Genomic DNA, 18316 nt, shown 5'->3' with positions numbered 1-18316 from the left:
GGCTGTGGCTTCCCCTGCCCAGTGTGCTGTGGAGCAAGGTGGGAAGCAGGTGTGGATGGCAGAAGGTATCATCGTGGCCTGTGAGTGCTGGTGGCATAACCACAGGGTGTTCTGTGCCTTCTTGAGTGGTGGGACCCCTCGTCCTGGGGGTGATGGCTGGGAGAGGCAGGGGCAAAGGCTGCGTGGTGGGTACCAGTGTGCTGGGACTCCTCAGTTCCCTGTGAGTCGTGTTACAGTGGTGCTGGTGGCTGCAGCCTCTCTTTTGGAGAGGACTCCCAAGGGAAGGGTGAGAGGTTGGCTGCTGGAAGCTGAATGGAGCAGTGTGTTGGAAAGTAACCCCATGGAGCCAATTGCTTGTTGGCCTCTGGCAGGTGGACGGGATGCGGCCCAGAGTGAGTGAAATGAAGTTAAAGGAAGTGGTTTTGCTCCATGTGGAGCCAAAAGGTTACTCTGCCCTGCGCTCCGAGTCTGGTTTCCTTCCCCTAAGTAGCAGGAGTAACAGCCTGATGCCTAGAATGTTTTCTTGTCTCCTAAAATACCCTGCTAGCAGGAGCCCATCTTCCCAGCTGTCTGGCTTTGTGCACATGTGTCGCAGGGAAGAGGCACGGGGGAGCTTGGCTGGCGTTGTTCGGAGCTGCACTGGAGATGGGAGCAGCCCTCTCCACTTCGCCCTTGCTCCAGCCTTGGGAGTCCTGAGTGGAGGGAGTGGCAGGAGATGGGGCAACCTGGGGCAATATTTTGCTTTCTGCTGGTTTCTTTTACTTGGGGAGGGAGGAACAAGGGGAAAAGATTTTCCCCAGGGATTTGGAGAAGGGGAAGCACCTCATGCTTGTTCTGTGCTTTCCTCTCCCTCCACAGACATCTGTTCTTGGGCTGTGTGTCAGCTGTGCATTGCTAAGTCCCCCCCAAGCCCCTCTTGCTGCCAAGGGAGCAAATTCCAGTGTTGAACTGTTTTGTCTTGCCTGCAGCTCTCCCCAGGTGGGGTTCCTGCGCTTCCTCGACCTGCTGGCAACCTTTGACTGGAAAAACAACCCTCTGATTGTCAACCTGAATGCCGGCCTCACAGGTGAGCAGGCAGCATGCAGGAGAGCTGTGGCGTGATGGTCTTGAGCCCTCTTTGGTCAGCCTCTGGCTCCAGCGGTCTTGTGTACGTGGAGGCGTCACAGCTTCTGTTGAGGTCAAGGAGATTTTTCCACTCCCATACTCCTGTCCCGCTATGCTTAACTTGCCTTCAGGGTGGGTTTGGTTGTGGCATGTTTTTTTTTCCCACAGCCTGCCTTTGAAGAGGTGGATCTTGGTGATGATGCTCTGCTGCTTCTGGTCTTGCTGAAATTTGTGATGAGCCTGGGCAGTGTTGGATGTGGTGGTGTCCTTGAAGCCCTCTGCTCCTTTGTAGCTGGCATTTTTGCTTGGGGTTTTGCCCTGGCTTTTGGGGGCCAAACCTTCCTTTGTGCTGGGAGAGCAGTCAGGCTCTTGAATGGGGAGCAGCAAAGCCGCCTGTGCTGTGTCTGCTTTGAGAGTCCCACTGAGCTGCTCAGATCATGGGGATGATCTGCCAGTCCCTGATTTCAAAACCTGCAAGGGAAAAGTGCTGCAGTCCCCCAGGTTTTGTTACCTTCTGAGCATTGAGGGTTTCCTGGTAGAGGTCTCTGGTTTCCAAAGAAGCACGTTGGTGCATCCGAGTGGAGCTGAGGTCCTCCCCTCTTCCTTGTGTTTTGTCTGCTGATCGTCTTTTGGATACTTGCTGTCTTTCCCCAGGAGCCAGAGACCTCGGAATTGTTTTGGCTTTGGTGGTGGTGGGGTGGGAGAGATAGCAACACTCAGCTTTTAAAGCTGATTTATAAGAAAAGGTAAAGCTGCTTGGGAGTGGTGTGGGCAATGCTGGAGGGAGCAGCTGTTTCTGTGGGTTTCAGCACTCCATGAACTTTTTTCCTTGATTGAGAGAGAGAATTGGGTTTTGGAAACTGGTATTTTTCTACCCTCCAGCTTTTTTTAATGAACAAAATCAGAAGGGTTTTTGGCCAAAGAGCTATATTTTTTTCCCCCTCTCATGTGACAAAAAAACCCCTCAAAAAGTGGAAAACTCTTTGGGTACAAACTCTGTCATTAGGTTATAATGTGAGTTGCCAGCCCATGTTAGTCCCACTGCCTGCCATGTCTTGAGCCACGTCTGGGCCCACCTGGGTGGGTTTAGAGCAAAGGTCCATCTACCCCTGCATCCTGTCTCCAAAACTTCATGCAGGCGAATGCTGAGAGAAGCGTGAGAGCAGAGCAAGCCCATGGCAATGGAGCTCTCGTTGCATGTGATGTGGGAGCGGATAAAAGCCTGTAGTACTGCCCTTTTTTGGGCTGCAGTACATGGATGGGCGAGTAGGCCAGAGGGCTGTGGATGGGCAGAGCATCTCACTCGTCTGCCTGCCTTCTCCAGATGCTGACTGCACGGAGATCAAGCACAAGTTTGCGGCTGCTCGCTCTCGCCTCCCTGCCGTGTTCATTGCCACCCCCAAAGACCAGTGGAGCTCCATGTGGACCCAAGAGCGACCTTCAGCGCAGGTGAGCTGGGCCCTGTGTCCTTGCCCTGTGGTGGCTGCCGGCTTGGGGCAGTTCACTGCTCCCAGTGCTGGAGCCAGCTCCAATGGCCCTGTGGGTGAGCGGGGTCCCTACTACATCCAGGACTGCTGAGTTTCACCCTCCGGCTTTCTTCCCTGCCTAGATCCTGCAGCGCCTTCTTGTGCTGGCCTCAGAGTCTCTCCGGGCCCTGGAGGAGCAGCTCATGGACCCGCTCAACAGCCAGGATGTGAAGGTAACCCCTTGGGGTGCCAGCCCAAGGGTTTTTAGGCTCTGGCAAAGCATACTGGTCTTCAGTGATCACTGGAATGGATTAGTAGGATTCAGGCTGTGGCCATGCGTGGTTGCCCCAGGATGAAGAGCAGCAAGGATGCGAGCTGGGAGGCTGTTACCCTGCTGTGCTACACTGCTTCTGGAGGACTCAGCTCTGGATAGCAACTTGGGGTGAAATATCACTGACTGGGGAAATTTATTTTGTATTCTCTGGTTTTCTTGGAGTGTGAGCAAACCTGCAATGTTCCTGTGCGGAGCTGGTTGCATGTCCATGGCTGGAACAAATGGTGCATCTGGGAGATTCTGCCCTGGTGTAACTGTGCAAATCTGGCTTGTGTGCTCAGGTCTAACCAAGCCCAGAGTGGTGGTGGTTTTGGTAGGACGCTAACAGGCACTTTAGGAAGATGTTGTTTTGGTTTGAGCAGAGGAGCAAGGCCATATGTAGTTTAACTCTCTTCATCTTCTCTTTTAAGTTAAAACATCCATTACTCAAATGGACCTGGGAGATGCAAACACAATTATTTGCCCTTTGAAGGGAGATATATGTGTTCTGGAGAGGAGCTTGTTGGCGTACCAAGTAGTGACTTAGGCAGTTGAACCTGAGAGGACTCAAAAAACCAAACAGTGGTTAGATATGACAGACTTGCATTAGGAGAAAACCCACAGAGTGGTGGTTTTTTTTTTCCTGCCTAGACAGTATAAAAAGGATTTACTGACATTGCTTTCAGTTCTGCAGTTTGAGCTGGAAGTATTAGAGGGGTGAGATCTGCTTGAGAAGGGGGTGGTGTGTGTTACTGGGCTGTGAAGGGATGAGACACTGCACATGTGAGCTGTGGCTGGTGTGCCGCAGTCGCAGTGCGGACAGAAGACTGAAACACAAGAGTTGCAGTGTGAGCTGGGGGTGGTTAGGAGCCATTGCCTGTCCATAGCATCCTCCCAACCCCTCGACTCAGCTTCCTCAGTCCTCCTTCCCCCTCCCCTCGGCTACTGCAGCAGGTTCCTTTCTCATCCCCAGGGTGTTCCTCTGGTATGTACCAGCATCCTCCCAGGCCTGCAGCGTTCCTTAGGGATAAACACAGGACGCTGTTTCCAGGGCTGCTAATCTGTTTGTAAGCAAAGCAAGCGTGGGGATGGGAGGAGGGAAAAGCCTTTCCAGTGCAAGTTGGACTTGTCTTCTCTTCCCATGTTTTTTTTGTCTGCATTTGGGTTGCCTGGGGACGTGCTTGCTCTCATGGGTATGCAGACATGGGCTTGTGAGATCCATTTCTTTGCTCCCAGAGGGGTACAATAAGCCACGGACTTGGTCAGCTGGGTGGGAAAGCAGGGTTGCATGGACCAGAGCTGGGACTTGGTGCTGGTCACTGATGTTCTTCATGTGTGTTCTCCCCAACCTGGCTATAAACCGGCTCCAAGCAGTGGGTTTTCTGCCAGCACCAAGTTGGGTGGTGTCTCATGCCTCTGTTCATGTCCCCGCATCATTTATTCCACAAAAAAGCGCACGTAGTTCTAAGTTTTTTTCCATTTGAATACAGCTGCATCCACAGTGCCAGATCCTGCCTGTCCAAATATTTATGTGTCTGGGATTGCTCCCCTCCATTAACGGGGCTTGCTTTCACCCTCTGTCTGCTTGATGGAAGATGCTGCTGTCCTCTGGGGCAACTCCTGTTGGACAGATGGGACTGTATTGTTATTACACAGCTCCTTGTGTCCCCTGGGTGTCGTTTGGCTCCTCTTAGCTTATTGACTTCCCTCTTTGTTCTGAGACTCTGCCACATGTGGCGCAGTTACCTCTCTCAGCTCAATGTCTGTCCCTCTCTTGACTGCTCACCTCACTGCCATGCACTCAGGTGGGCTTCCTGGGGTCTGTGGTCAGGGCTGGAGAGGAGCATGTTGGCCCTGTGGAAAGCTCTTCTCCAGGGACTGTCCCCCAGTCCTGAGGACAGCAGTTAGATTTTTCTTCTGACCTGGGAAACCAATAGGGTGGAGAATCTAGTCCTTCTGGCTGGATGTCTGATGTGGGTAGGGAGCATCTCCCTTCTGTAAGGGTTGAGCTTGCTGTACAGTTGGGCTGTGGCAATCGAGTGTGTCCTTCCTGCTGCGCTTTGGTGGTCCAGAGAACATTTAGCCTATCCACCAGGAGATGGCCACGGGGGAACCACCTTGCTCTTGACAGAGTCCTTGTTCACAGCACTTGCATGCGATATAGGGGAATGAGGGTCACATCCTTCTGATGTCAGCAGAGCCCATGCTGAATCAGGGATGTGTCTCAACCCAAAGGGAATGTGGTGACCAATACGGGCTGGAGCTCCCTGTGGCTCCATCACAGCCATGTGTTTCCTGTGGATGTTTTGGCAAACTTCTGATATAATCTCACAAAAATTTTGGCTTTGTTTACTGCTTTCTAAGGAGAAGGGAATAAAATAAAAGCAAGGACTTGGGAAACCTCTCTCATCTCTCCTACTTGCCTGTGTCCTATGTTGAGTAACACTGGTCTTTTCTCCCTGCAGATGGTCTTCCGCCCTCCTTTGGACTTCTATGATGTCTTAATCCACCTGAATCCAAACCAGATTCCTCGGCATCTGGAGAGCGTGGACCGGCCACTGAAGTCGTTTTTCCGGGGCGTGGTGAAGAACAGCACTGCTGTGAAGATCCTCTTTCCTGTGGTGGATTATGACCCTGTACAGTGCTACCTCCAGGAGCTGAGAGTAAGCATGGCCTGTTGGGGAGGCACGGGGCTACCTGCTTGAGGGGGAGCTGCCTTCTGGCATTCAGATCGTTAGTTGCCTGCCACTGCAGGACCTAGTTGGTGACATCTTTATGTATTTTTCATGTGATGGTCATTCTTTGTGTGCATCTGAAATCACTGCTTCAGCAGAACACCTGGTGAATGCACCACCTGTTCCATGGAAATGGGAGTGCTGCTGATGTGAGAATGACCTCAGATACAAAGCACCTGGAGCTTTTGCTGAAGAATATGATATTCGAATGCAAAAGTATCTGTAAGTCATTTGTCTCTAGTCAGTTAATTGACTTTTCATGGCTTCTTGCACCAACTGGGGTGCATGATGGACAGTAGCTACCCGTGTTTTCTGGGGGGATGTACAGGAATCCATGGCATGGTACCAGTTGGGCTCTTGCTGTTAGGCCAGTGGTTGCATGAGCCATAGAGGCTGAATATTGGTCACAGGGTGGTTTCTCTGTGGCTGGTTACCTGCATGATGGCAGAGGGAAGTTGGTAATGTGGATATATGGAGAATGTCAGTATCCAAAGTCATCAACCCAGTGTTTTTCCACCACGTGGCCATGCCAAAGCCTCAGCAGGCTGGGGAGATACACACGATGCTGCGTGGCAGCGGTGATCCACACTGGATCTGGACAGCCAGTACTTTGCAGATGTGCAGCCTCTGCCTCTTTGGCCCTTCCCAGCTTCATGTGCAGTAGCTGAGTAAATGTTAGTGCGCAGAGAGGTGGGGCTGTGATGCCCTTTTTTCAAAACCTGGCTTGACTTTCAAGTGCCATCATCACCCACAGAAGTGCTGTGAGCAGTGTCAGAACTGCTGTAGGAATCGTAGGCTGGCTTTGGCAGGAAGGGTGCTGCGGAGGTCTCCAGCCCTGTTCCCTGCTCGGGGCAGAGCCAACTTTGATGTTAGAGCAGGCTGCACAGAGCCCAGCCCTGCTGAATGCCAGTTGTCTCCAGGGATGGAGATTTCCCACCTCCTTGTCCCAGTGTTTGGCTGCCATTGTGAAAATTTGTTTCCTAATACCTGACTGGGATTTCCCTTGTTACAGCGTGTAGTGGCTCCTCAGGTCCCTGTGGCAGTCAGGCTGTGCTAGTGGCAGCTTGGCAGAAGGCAGAGCTGGAGCTGGGGGGGCTTTAGCTGTGCTCTGGCAGCTCCCAGCCAGCCCTGCCAGCTCTCCTGGGCAACATAGCATGTCAGAGGGCTTTCCTCTTGCCTTTCTCCCAGCTGACACACTGGGAAGGTTTTGTCCACCTTCGTGTATGCTTCTCTTGCCTGCAGATGTGGTATCAGCTTCTCTCCAAGCTTGCGCTGGGGAGGGTGGTGTGCCTGCAAAAGAGAAGTATTTTTTGGGTAGCATCTCTTCCCTTCCTGGGCTGCCTCCTGTGAGCTCTGCGGCATTTAGCATTTGCTGGCTCCCAAGATGGCTAATCCTGCACAGCCACCAAGTGTTTTTCTGCTGCCGCTGCCAGGCTTGGCGGTGGTGGCAGCTGCAAGGAGGGACAGCAGAAAGGGCCAGATCTTGCCTCCAGTTCCATAGAAGGAATTGCAAAGGTGCATGAATTAAAATTCCAGTTCAGGCTAGAAGAGGCTGGGCCCTTTAGGTTCAAGCTTCCCTTTTATCTTAACCCAGGTAGCTTAGGAGATGGCTAAAAAAAACATGCCAGGATTTCTTTGAAGGTTTCCTCGACTCTAGGCCCAGCTCCGTTACCTCCCAAGCCGCCTGCCAGCTGCGTTTCATGCTGATCTCTGCCCAGTGTATGGGAATCTGCTGTGGCTTCAGTAGAGCTGCCTGGTCTAGCAAGGTGTGAGCTTGGTCCTTCTGTCACCCACAGCAGGTTGGGACAGGCTTGGATGGGGGCAAGGAAGTGAGAGACAGGGCTGCATGCAAGACCTCTTTAAATTGAGAAAGACCTCAAAATTGTCCCACGATTTCCCAGAAAGTAGTGCTGCTTGTTTAACTGAAAAGTCATGGAGGAGAAGAGAGGGGAGGGAAGGTGTTCAGTGCTCTCCTGCCTTTGAGGAAGGTGGTTTTGAAGCTGGAGGTCCTGCAGGACACATTGCAGAGAGTATTTGGGGGGTTTCTTGGGGTTCAGGATATGCAAGAAGGAGTGGGAGAAGCACACTGCACAAAACTTCTAAAAGGGAGCAGGAAGCAGAGCGATCAGAAACCGTTTGCTATTTCCCTCTTTCCTGGCATCTGGATCTGAGGAGTAATATCAAGACTGGCCCCTCTTTTCTGTTCTGTGTGTGATGAGGATTTGACCTGCCACCATGAAACCTTAATCGGGAGGTATAGATCTGGGTAGGAAATGGAGTTCCTTAAGCCTGAAATCCCTCTCCATGCTGTGCTGGAAGCAGGGGGGTTAGAGCTGAACAGAGCCTTTCAGCAGCTGCCAAGGCGCTGGAGGTGCCTGCGTGCATGGGGCCGGAGCCTCCATGTCTCCAGAGGGGTCGGGACTAAGCAGCTCTCACAGAGAACTGGCAGGAGGCTGGCTTCTTGCTCAAAGAGGAGCTGAAGACTGGTGGGCAAGCCTATGTGAGAGCAGGCTCCCTGGGGAGGCTGTGAACAGGCTTGCAGCAAATCACGCTGTATATGGAGGCACTCGATCAGGGAATTCATCGGGGTGTGTTGCAATTTATAAGACTTTTTTGTGCTTCTAGTCAACTCAGCAAGTGGCTCCAGAAGTGAAAGGTGCAGAAGAGACTTCCCTGGAAAGCAGCTTTCATTATCTTTTAAGCAGTTATGACTTAATTGGCCCAGTCAATAGTGACATCCAAACTGTCTGGATTTTTACTGCCTGTTTTCACTAATACAGGTAATAAATAGACTTGGAATAGGCTTTGATTGGGTTACAAATTACAGCTGGTCCTAAATCCAGTATACTGATATCCCAATGAAGAAACATGGATATGAGCAAAGGTCACACTGCCTCATCGGAAGCAGTGTTGCATTCGCTTAGTGTCTCTTGTTCTTTGGCCTGAGGGTGCTCAGGAGGGAACAGAGCAGGAACTGGTCACGGGTTTCTCCCAAGAGCGAGCTATGGGGTAGAGAGCCTGAAATCTGCCTTGGGAGCCGTGTCTGGGGGTATTTTCCTCCTCTTGAAGACTCTGAGATAAGTATGGCTGTGTTCACTTGCACCAGTTGTTTCGGAGGTATCTTGCAGTACCAGTTCACTTGGCTCGTGTAGCTTCCAGATCAGTAGCAGGCAGACCTGAAGGTGCTGATGAATATATCTTTCTGGGCAAGAGGTGTTTCTTCTGGAAAAATCACAGAGGTGATGCTGCATGTGCTCTCAGATAACTCAGCCACGTCCACCTCTGTTGGAGGGCCTCACAAGCCGACTTCTCACTGTGGGGTCACCTGCAAGCAGGTGATGCTGATCTGTCAGTAGAAACTTCCCCATCAGAAATCATCTGGCTTCATGTCTCAGTGTACTGATGTTGTTGCTTGAAGGCAAGACCTTTGCATTGGCTTTGTGCCTTGGCCTGGCTTTGGTTGGTAGCATCTCCAGCACCCTTGTATTTCTCCTTCCCTGGCTTTCGCTGCTCTAAGCAGTGTTCAGATCCTCCTCATCCTGCAGGCTGGGAGCTCCCAGGGGTGATCCAGAAGCAGCAAGAAGTTGGTGCTGGAAAACAGTGTGGTGACAGCAGTGAATCTTTGAGACAGTTTGTTGAGAAGGCACTTGGATGCAGAACTGGCTGGCTTTGACTCAGAGTAATTTGCTCTCCCTTAATAGCACAAACCACAGAATTGAGCAACAGCATTGTAGCCAAGGCTGATAGTGCAGCCGTGGTGAGTTTATAGCAACAAAGGGAGACATGCTGCGGGAATTTAGTCTCTTCTATGGGCAGAAAAAAAACATCTGCCCTTTTCTGAGCTTCCCACATGAAAAGGGATTTAAATGCCTGGGCACTGAGAGGGGCAGAGAGTAACATCTTCCCCAGTGTCCTTGGCCCACCAACTAGGAGACCAACTTTTCTCCTGCCCAACCTGTTTGCTCCTGAGACGTCCCTGTTCTCAAATCAAAGGGGTTAGTAAGGCAGGAGTGCTCTGGAGCTGAAGGATTGCTGCATGCCTTCCCCAAGGAGCCTAATCAGAGGAGAAAATGAAAGGAGGGGAAGTGTTGAGTCCTGACTACTTTAATTTTTCCTGCTTCAAGGAGATGTGCTGCAGGAGCTGGTCTGATTGAGATGCTCTGGTGCCTGGGAGACTCTGGGTAGAGATGAAAGCTGGTGGTGGGGTTCAGATGGCAAATTCTTCAATTCCAGGACAGATCTGATAGAAGAGGCCTGTTCTGGGAGTCTGTCCAGATGAAAAGGCTTTGCAGACAGATGTTTTTGAGGGAAAGCAGGTGCCAGATGTCCCGCAGAGAGGGCTTCCCTGGAGCCTCAGCCCATCACCAGCCTCCCTGCCACTTACGCTTCTGAGCACCTTGGTGAGCAAACCATGGCAGGGATCCTCCAGCAAGGCTACGTTAAATTTAAGTGTCTCAAGTGAGGCTCCTGTTGGATCGCCATCATGACTGCTGGTCTGTGTCGTGGCGGCTGTTGAGCTGCAGAACCCCCAGCCGTTTGCTGGGGATCTGGCGTGGGAAGGGTCAGTCAGTGCAGCTTTTGCTCCAGGGTGGCTTGGTTGTTCTCCAGACTCACGAGCCAATCCAGAGGACACAGGACTTGTGGATATGCTTGCTGTGCCCATCTGTGTGCATTCAGGAGCTCACAAAGCCCAAATGCTCTGATCCCCTCCCTGAGGTCCAGAGCTGTTCTCTCATGGTGGGGAAAATCAGATGAAGCTGCCTGTGCCATGTCCATCTGTGTGTCTATAATGGCTGTGAAAAGACCCAACACTTGTTACTGGGTCTGTGGTCTCACTAGGTTGCTGGGTGTGAAGTGCTCTCTTTCACTGAGATTTAGCTTTCTCTGGCTGCACATGCCTGTGGAAGAGCTTGTGGAAGGGGAGCTGGCCATCTTGTACCCGAGAGATCTGTCCTATACGGATAAGCAGGAAAATGTTTTCTGCTTTGCTGTAAACATCCTTGCCTCTAAAGCAATGTTTTGCATTTCTTGCACCTTCAGACAAGACCTATCTGGAAGACTTACAGCCCTTTCCTTTCTTCCTCCCACGGTGTAGGAATGTGTATCTTGCTACTGCACGTTAGGAAGGAATTAATGATATTAAAAGTTCTTGGTCTCTTAAAATATATAAGCTGTGGTTATGGGATGTAACTGGAACTGGTGAAAGCTTTTCAGGTCAGACTGCTCCCTTCCTGTTTTGACTGACAGGGCTGACTCCTCCTATGGCGACTCCAGACAAGCAGAGACGAACTGAAAAAGCTCTGTGGACTCTCGTAGCATGGAGGAAACCATCCTGTCTGGATCTACGCCCTTGGAGGGGCAGAGGTGGCAGGAAATTCCCCGCTCTTACAGCTGCAGAGCAGCTATGTGACCCTTAGCGTAGTGTCCAGGGTTGGGTGTGGATGCACACACATGTGCGTACACATATGGGCACACACGCACTTAGCGAGGCATCAGCCCCTTGTGCTCTTTGGGTGAGCTGACAGGGTACTTGTGGCTACTTTTGTTCCATGTTGGTAATGCCTTCCCAGAGGTCTGCCTTGGATTTGTCCTGTAGGAAGTGACTGAAGAATTCAGTCTCAGATGGTTTGGTGGATTGGTGGACAAGTCGTGTTTGCTAATGCAGCCAGGAGAACATGGGTGGCTTTTTTCCTTGCCGTGCTTCTTTGCCACTGCCCCAGACCCATGGGACAAGGATGTGCATGTTGCTCTGATGAGGCACTTGAAGATGGAAAAATTTGGGTAGTTTGAAATGCCTTTTACCAGCTGAATCCTAAACCTAACACCCGGGTTTCTTTTCAGTTTTAAAACCTCTCTGACACAGGAGTAACCTCAGCCTGATTTTCTTAACAGGGCTCCTTGCTCTGTTTGGGCGTGGGGGAAGGCTCTGTGTATCACATAACCTGTGAGCATCAGGGCAGGTTGCAGTAGGATGACAAGGACCGTAAAGTGTTAACCACAAATGTAGTTGTTTGTTGGAAGTAAGTAGCTTTAATAGGGTTTTATACTGGTAGATCCCTACTGAGAGCACTGAGCAAATGTTGGTTGATGCCACTTGAACTGCCTCACACCAGGAAGAGCTACTAGGTGCATTTCGGATCTGGAGACCTCCCTAAATGGCTGCTCTTTTTCCAGCAGCTGTGGTGCAATGAGCCTGGGTAGGAGCAGTGAAAAAAAGGATGGATAAATGGTTAGGCGAAAAAAACCCACCCCTAAACAACAATGATGTAGTTGCTTAACTAGCAGTGAGTTCTTACCTCATTGCAAAATCCACGCTTCAGCCTGAGCTGCTTAATCCAGTAATCCCATTTGAGATCAGGTATTGTTTTACTCACCACCTTTCTCTATCCTTTCATTCCTACAACCCAAATGGCTCCTTACAGACCTTGAGCTAATCTTCTTCCAGGCGCCATGTACCTCTTCCCAGACAGTGAGGCTCCTCTGAATTGCAGCCCTGAGCTTGCAGGTCCCCTTTGTCTCTGTGAGCTGGGAGCCAGCTGTAGGTTTTGCTCATGGCAGGGATCCTCCTGAGCAGGGAGAGCTTTTTCTGGGCCTTTAAAGCTGAATTGCAACCAAAGATAGAGCAGCTTGAGAAGGGAATAGGTGTTCGAATACAGTCCCTGCCTTTTGTCCCTTTTCTCCTAAACTTTCCCTTGAAGAAGGTGTTTGCAGGCTCAGGCAAGCCCACTGGTGCTAGGCATAGAACATGGGTTGTGGAAAGGGAGGTGAACTGTTTGCTTTCGCTCCACAAGCCTCTGTACAAACAAGCGTGGTGACTAATACACCAGACCCGTTTAATGCTGCAGTTTCCCAAGAGCTGAATGGGCATCTCCAGAGCTCGGGGGAGCTGGCCCGAAGCGCTATGATGAGGACAACACCAGGAGCAGCACAAGTGCAGAAGCTTGCCCTTTGCTGGGATTTTGGAGTGGATGCCATTGTTTTAATATCTGCTCTCTGCTCCCTGCTGCCTCGATAAAAGGTGCTGGGTATCAGGCCGAACAGTGGTTTTACTGGGAAATGAGCTGAGCCTGGGAGGGCTCCTTTCCTGCAAATGCTCCTGGCTCCTGTCCAGCAAGACATGCCCGTAAAAAACACCTTTCTCTCCGGGAGCATCGCGTGGCACTCGACCTCGCCCAGTAGAGTAGTGGGGCTTTTTCAGGTTCTCACATGCTCTGCTCCCCTTTGGTTCGGAAAGCTGCACGTTGGCGGTCAGTGTGCCCTGAGCTTTCTGGCCCTTCGTGGAGCTTTCCCTCCCTCCTGCTGTTTGCCTTTTGGCAAAAGGAGGAGTATTCTCTGTTGACTGGGCTCCGAGCGTAACCCCTCGCTCTGAGCTGAGAAATGCCAGGGCGGGTTGCCTCTTTCTCAATGTATTTTTAGACATTGTTTTTTCTAGCCAGTTTGGCGAGATAATACCTTGACCAGCCTTGCCCCCGTGAAGATCCCATGAAATGGGATGAGCTGGCAGGTCTCGGGATCTTCCCAGCTTGATGGGCTAGTTCTATTGCCCTCTGTTTGTGGCGCTTCAAGTCCGAACTCATAAATCTGGCTCTGAAGGTTGCAGACACCACCACCCCTGCCTGTTTATCAGGTCTTTACTCTTAAATGCCACCCCGCCCTTTGGGATCACTGGTAATACCAACCCAATCCATGTTTTTGTGCTCCTACTGCAATCTTGGTATGTCCATACAAGACCCCGTCCAAGCTTGCTTTTGATGTTGATTTTTTTTTTCATGAGGTTCTCGTGTATCGTGAGAACCTCATGATACAATGATGCCTGCAGAGAACTCTCTTTGTAAGAGCGTGGCCAAGTTGCAGCTGAGGAAACTAAGGAGATGCAGGAGAAGGATGAAGAGGGAGCAGAGGGTCTGTATTTCTTGTAGTAGGTTGCTCCAAAGCTGTTGAGGCCATGTGCAAAAACTTGTCCTGTACTGTTTGCTCTGCCTGGTAAACATGTGCCATTGCCTGATGTTAATCACCACCAAGATGAACAAGTGTCAGGGAGCAGCTTCTTCACTGTCTTGCTCAGCTGCACTCAGGGTGCATATCTCCAGGTACCAGTGTGTTGGGTGCTGAGCTGTAGGGCCAGACTTTTGAGTTTGAAAAGTTGCTTGCACAGAGCATTGTTTACTTGTGCTGCAATGCTCATCCCCTGCCTTCTTGCAGTGCTGGGAATCCAGCTTGTGTGGGCTTGGGGGAAACCAGATCGTGGACTTTAGTCATCTCTTTGTGCAAGATCTCTTTTTGAGCTCTCCTGCTCAGCACTACTGAGCTAGCTACTCGCTGACACAGCTGCTGAAACACAGGGGCAAGGAGAGCAGATTCCTGCAGTGCCTCCGTTGAGCATTCTGTCTCTTTGCACCTCACAGGACTTTGTGTAACTTACAATTTCTGCTGTTATGTTTCCTTTTGGGATGCCCTGTGCTAACAGGACATGTGGGGTTTGTCCTGAGGGAGAAGGAGCTTTGAAACTTTGATTGCACAGATTGCAGAACTCGAGATGCTGACCTCGAAGATCCTTGACTGGGGTTGGTCTTTGCTGCCATGTAGTGAAACGTATTGTGGCAGGATTGCATGCTGGGCAGGGCCCACCACTTGCCATCTGATGCACTGTGAAATCTTGGACATGGCTGTTGGACACTGGGGTGAGACAGCTTGGTAGTGCCAGATCCAGCTGGTGGGGGACAGTGGTAAGGAACACTCAGTGGGTTGTCACCTAAGGGTGTCACCAATGTCCTAAAGCTGGATGCTGATTTCTGGGTGCTCTTCCAGGGCTGTGGAAGGTGGTGGATCATGTTTCTGCACTCTGGGATAGCAAGAAGTAGTCAGTAATGAGGTCTGCATGCAAAACTTGGAGGCAGTGCACTGTGTCCATCAAGGCTGGGTTAGAAAGGGCAGCAGAAGGCACTCAGGACTTGTCCATGGGCTGCCAGTTGCTTTCCTTGTTGGGAATTCACTGGAAGGGTTGCAGCTTTGGTCCTGGCTGGTGTGCAGCTACTGTGTGTTGATGTGTAAGGAGACTGAATCAGCGATGGGCTCTGGCTCTGGATTGTCTGGCACAACCTCTGTTTGTTTTCTCCCCTAGGATGCCTTCAGCGATCTCGCCTTGTTCTTCTATGACAAGCATGGTGGGGAAGTGATTGCAGTTTTGTGGAAACCTTTGAGCTTTCAACCTCAGCCTTTTAAGGTGAGTTTTTGACTCTACTTTAAGCTTCATGTTACCTTTTATACCCTGAAAGCTTGGAGGGTTTTTTAATCTGCATTGTAATTGCTTTGTCTAAATCTTGTCAGCCCCAAAGGCCTTTGAGAAACAGAGCTCATACTCTGTCCCTTCTTAGAAAGGATGAAATCAAGACAGGGCTGTGGCCACAGTGCCCCCAGTCATCAGCAGAGCTAAGAAGGGAACATCTGTCCCTGAACAAGCCCCAACACCGTGATCATGGGTCAGAACAGAGCTCTGTCCCAGGTGCTCTTCCCTGGTCCCCACCTGGGAGATGGGTGATGCTTCATTTGCCAAAGACATCTGGTGTGTGCAGCAGGCTGTCCCATTCTCATGGCTTTGGTTGTCTTACCCAGAAATACCCAACCTGCAAGAAGCTGGGGTGGCAAGCCTAGGTTCATAGTGCCCAGGCCCTGTTGATGTACAGAGGTATTTTCCAGCTGCGCTGTGTGGGTTGGCAAACTCTAGAGGGTGGTTGAGCTAGGTGTGAGGCATGCGGGAGTGATTCATGCTGCTTTCTATGAAGAAAAGACGCAAAGAAACCAGTGACTCATGGCTCAGAGTTGGCAGCGCAGGCTCTTCTGCTGTCAGTCTCTGGGTGGTTTATCTCCCCTCTCTTCATGGCCAGAGGGCATTGGCTATTCAGCCTAGCTGCTGTTGTGAAACCCAGTTATTCACAGTGGTGAAATGAGAGGAGGAGATGCTTGTATCTGAGCTGAATGTGGCTTGATTAAACATGAGGGGTTTTTTTTTTTTTCACACTGGTGGAGCCAAGGACCTCTTCCCACTCAAGGTTCTGACACCCAACAACAGAGCAGAGCAGGCAGCTCTTACTTGGGGTCACGATGCATGAACCCTTTTTGCATACCCCGTCTGCTCTGCTTACACAGGCTCTGCCGTGCACCTGCACATTCTTTTCCCATCTCCACTATGCCCCTGGCCATTGCTTCTCTTCTTCCCTTGCAGTCTTTGGACTGTGGCTCCAGGGTACACCCTAAAAGGGGCTAGAAGGACCACTCTTGCAGTTTATTAGCTCTCATAACAACCAGTGATGGTGTTGAGAAGTGAAGCTTAGAAAATTGGGTGTAGTGGTGTGGCAGGGGTTGGATGTGACAAGGCAGGAGAGCAATTTACTTCTCCTATTTGGGGTTTGCAGAGGTTGCGAAGCAGCTCTGAGGAGGTGCTCCCCTTTGTGCAATGTTTGTGTGTGTCCTCCAGGTCTCCAGCATGAAAGGAAGGATGGTGACAACTCTGAACAATGAGCTGGTCTGCGTTCCCAATGTGGAGGCAATTCTGGAGGACTTCGAGGTTTTGGGAGAAGGCCTGGTCAAAAGTGTGGAAGCTCGTACAGAGAAATGGACTATCTGAGGCCACTGAGAGGTGTCAGAGGGACCCGTCCTGAAGCAGGGTTTGTTCACACTGGGACTGTTCCTTTTTATAAATCAGTCCGAGGAAAGGCTTTCAGCTTTTTAAATCCCAGAACTGTGTGCTTTACTCTATTTATCTTTATATGCGTTGTTCAGAAAAGCAAAGGGACCTGTTATTGTTTTCAAGAATACAAATGCCTTTTTATTTTGAAGAAAACATAAAGATGGGATAAAGTTTTTGTAAGCGTTCCTGTTCATTGTAGGAAACAAAGCTGTGTTCACGTGAAAATGTCAAGGCCTGAAAATTCTGGCTGAGGTGTGCATTGGGAAGGCAGTTTCTTGGTTAAATAGAGAGTTCTTAGCAGCTGCTGTTACTCTAGTGGTTAGCAAAACCAAAGACATACTGAGCCATTCAAAAATGATCAGGTTATTCCCTGTATTCAGCCTTGGTGAGACACATCTGTTGTGCTGTTTGCCGTGCTGGGCTCCCCAGTAAAAGAGAGACATGGACGCACTGGAGCAGGTCCAGCGAAGGGCAATGAAGATAATAAAGGGGTTGAAGCCTCTGTCTTATGAGGAGAGGCTGCAAGAGCTGCGATCATTCAGCCTGAAGAAGAGAAGGCTCAGGGAGATTTTACCAAAGTGTATAAATACCTGATGAGGGAGTAGAGAAGACACTCAGTGGTGCCCACTAATGGGATGAGAGTCATAAATTCAAATGCAGGAAATTCTACTTAAAACTTTTTTTTTATGAGGGTGGTTGAACACACGCACAGTTTGCCCAGGGAGGTGGTGGAGTCTCTATCCTTGGAGATACTGAAAACCCAACTGGACATGGTCCTGGGTAGCCTGCTGTAGGTGACCCTACTCTGAGCAGGGGCTTGGACTAGACGATCTCTAGAGGTGCCTTTCAACGTCAGCTATTCTGTAATATTTCTCGTCTGAAGTGATCATGGGACTCGTGATGGGGAAAGGGAGAAAAGTAAGAGAGACCAAATGCACTAGTCCCATCCCCTCTTCTGGTGGAGGCAGCACACATGTTCCAACAGCAAAGCACGGGTGAGTCACATACAGAGTAAATAAAACAGACTTGGTAACAGCAGATATTGCAGAAACCAAAAATAGCTATAACTTGGAATGGCAACTGGATGTTCAGGCAGTTTGATAACTGTAGACAATTGTTGCTTGATAAGGAGCATTTTGGATGGGATAGAAGGTTAAATCTGTTGCTTCAAGACCTGCTGGCCTCTCCAGCTGTTGCAGATGGATCTGAGGCTCTGTGGAGGAGATTCACGACTTGGTTTTCAAATCTTTTCTCCGAAGCATTTGAAAGCGGGCTGTGGCAGAGACGCAGCGCTGGGCTCATACTGCCTACCTCGTGCCCACTGACCCAGTGTTTGGAGACACAGTGTATCCTATGGGACAGACACGTGTGGGCAGCATCCCTGGTTTTGGGCTGTGGCTATATCTGCTGTATTAAAATCACAAGAAACATTTTCTCTCTTTCCTGTGCTGGTAGCTCAGGGGAGGCTGTAGGTAAAATCCTTTGCCCATGCTTTGCGTGCAAGAGCTTTTTGAGTACACCTAAACTGAAAACATCAAAAGCACTTAGTGCACAAAACAGATATCACACCTGAGAGCAAAGCAGGGCTTTTTGTTGCTACCATGACCCCTGCAGCCTAAGAAGCTTCTGACAGGTCCATTAGTGAATGAGGTGCAGGCAGGGATTTTAACAGGTTTCAGAAGCAGTTGATTAAGGATTAGTTTTTAAGCTTCTCTTTGTTCTGTTTTATCATCCTCTACATGTTGGAATCACCCAATGTGCCTTCAGCGATGGCTGTGGTTTTCTTCGGTAGTCAGATTGTTCCTGCTTTTTGTACCTCTGCCCTCGCTTTGAACACGTGGTTTGACATTGAGATCCTGTAAATTTGCCAACACAACTGTTGGACGACACTTGAGTTGCCGCAGCGGTTGCTTGTGCTAGAGCTCTGCATGTTCCCTCCCCGCCTGGTCCTGCCCTCGCTTTTCCCCTTGCTGTATGTTGCGGACGTAAATGATCTTGAGCCAGGGTACTC

The 18316-nt window shown here is 50.4% G+C and overlaps 1 protein-coding gene across 1 annotated transcript in view; it reads left to right on the top strand.

Annotated features, from left to right (window-relative positions):
* The window catches only part of NOL6 (nucleolar protein 6), a 29290-nt gene extending 12810 nt beyond the window's left edge, over positions 1-16480 (top strand). Inside the window, exons 21-26 of the mRNA XM_068422103.1 lie at positions 969-1066; positions 2429-2553; positions 2714-2803; positions 5349-5546; positions 14740-14841; positions 16093-16480. Of these exons, the coding sequence (XP_068278204.1) occupies positions 969-1066; positions 2429-2553; positions 2714-2803; positions 5349-5546; positions 14740-14841; positions 16093-16242 (763 nt within the window). The 3' untranslated portion in view covers positions 16243-16480. The remainder of the gene's footprint in view (positions 1-968; positions 1067-2428; positions 2554-2713; positions 2804-5348; positions 5547-14739; positions 14842-16092) is intronic.
* Positions 16481-18316: the final 1836 nt, after the last annotated feature.

This window comes from Nyctibius grandis, chromosome Z (assembly GCF_013368605.1).
Source record: "Nyctibius grandis isolate bNycGra1 chromosome Z, bNycGra1.pri, whole genome shotgun sequence".
Lineage (NCBI taxonomy): Eukaryota > Metazoa > Chordata > Aves > Nyctibiiformes > Nyctibiidae > Nyctibius > Nyctibius grandis.
This window is presented reverse-complemented; position numbering and strand designations above follow the sequence as displayed.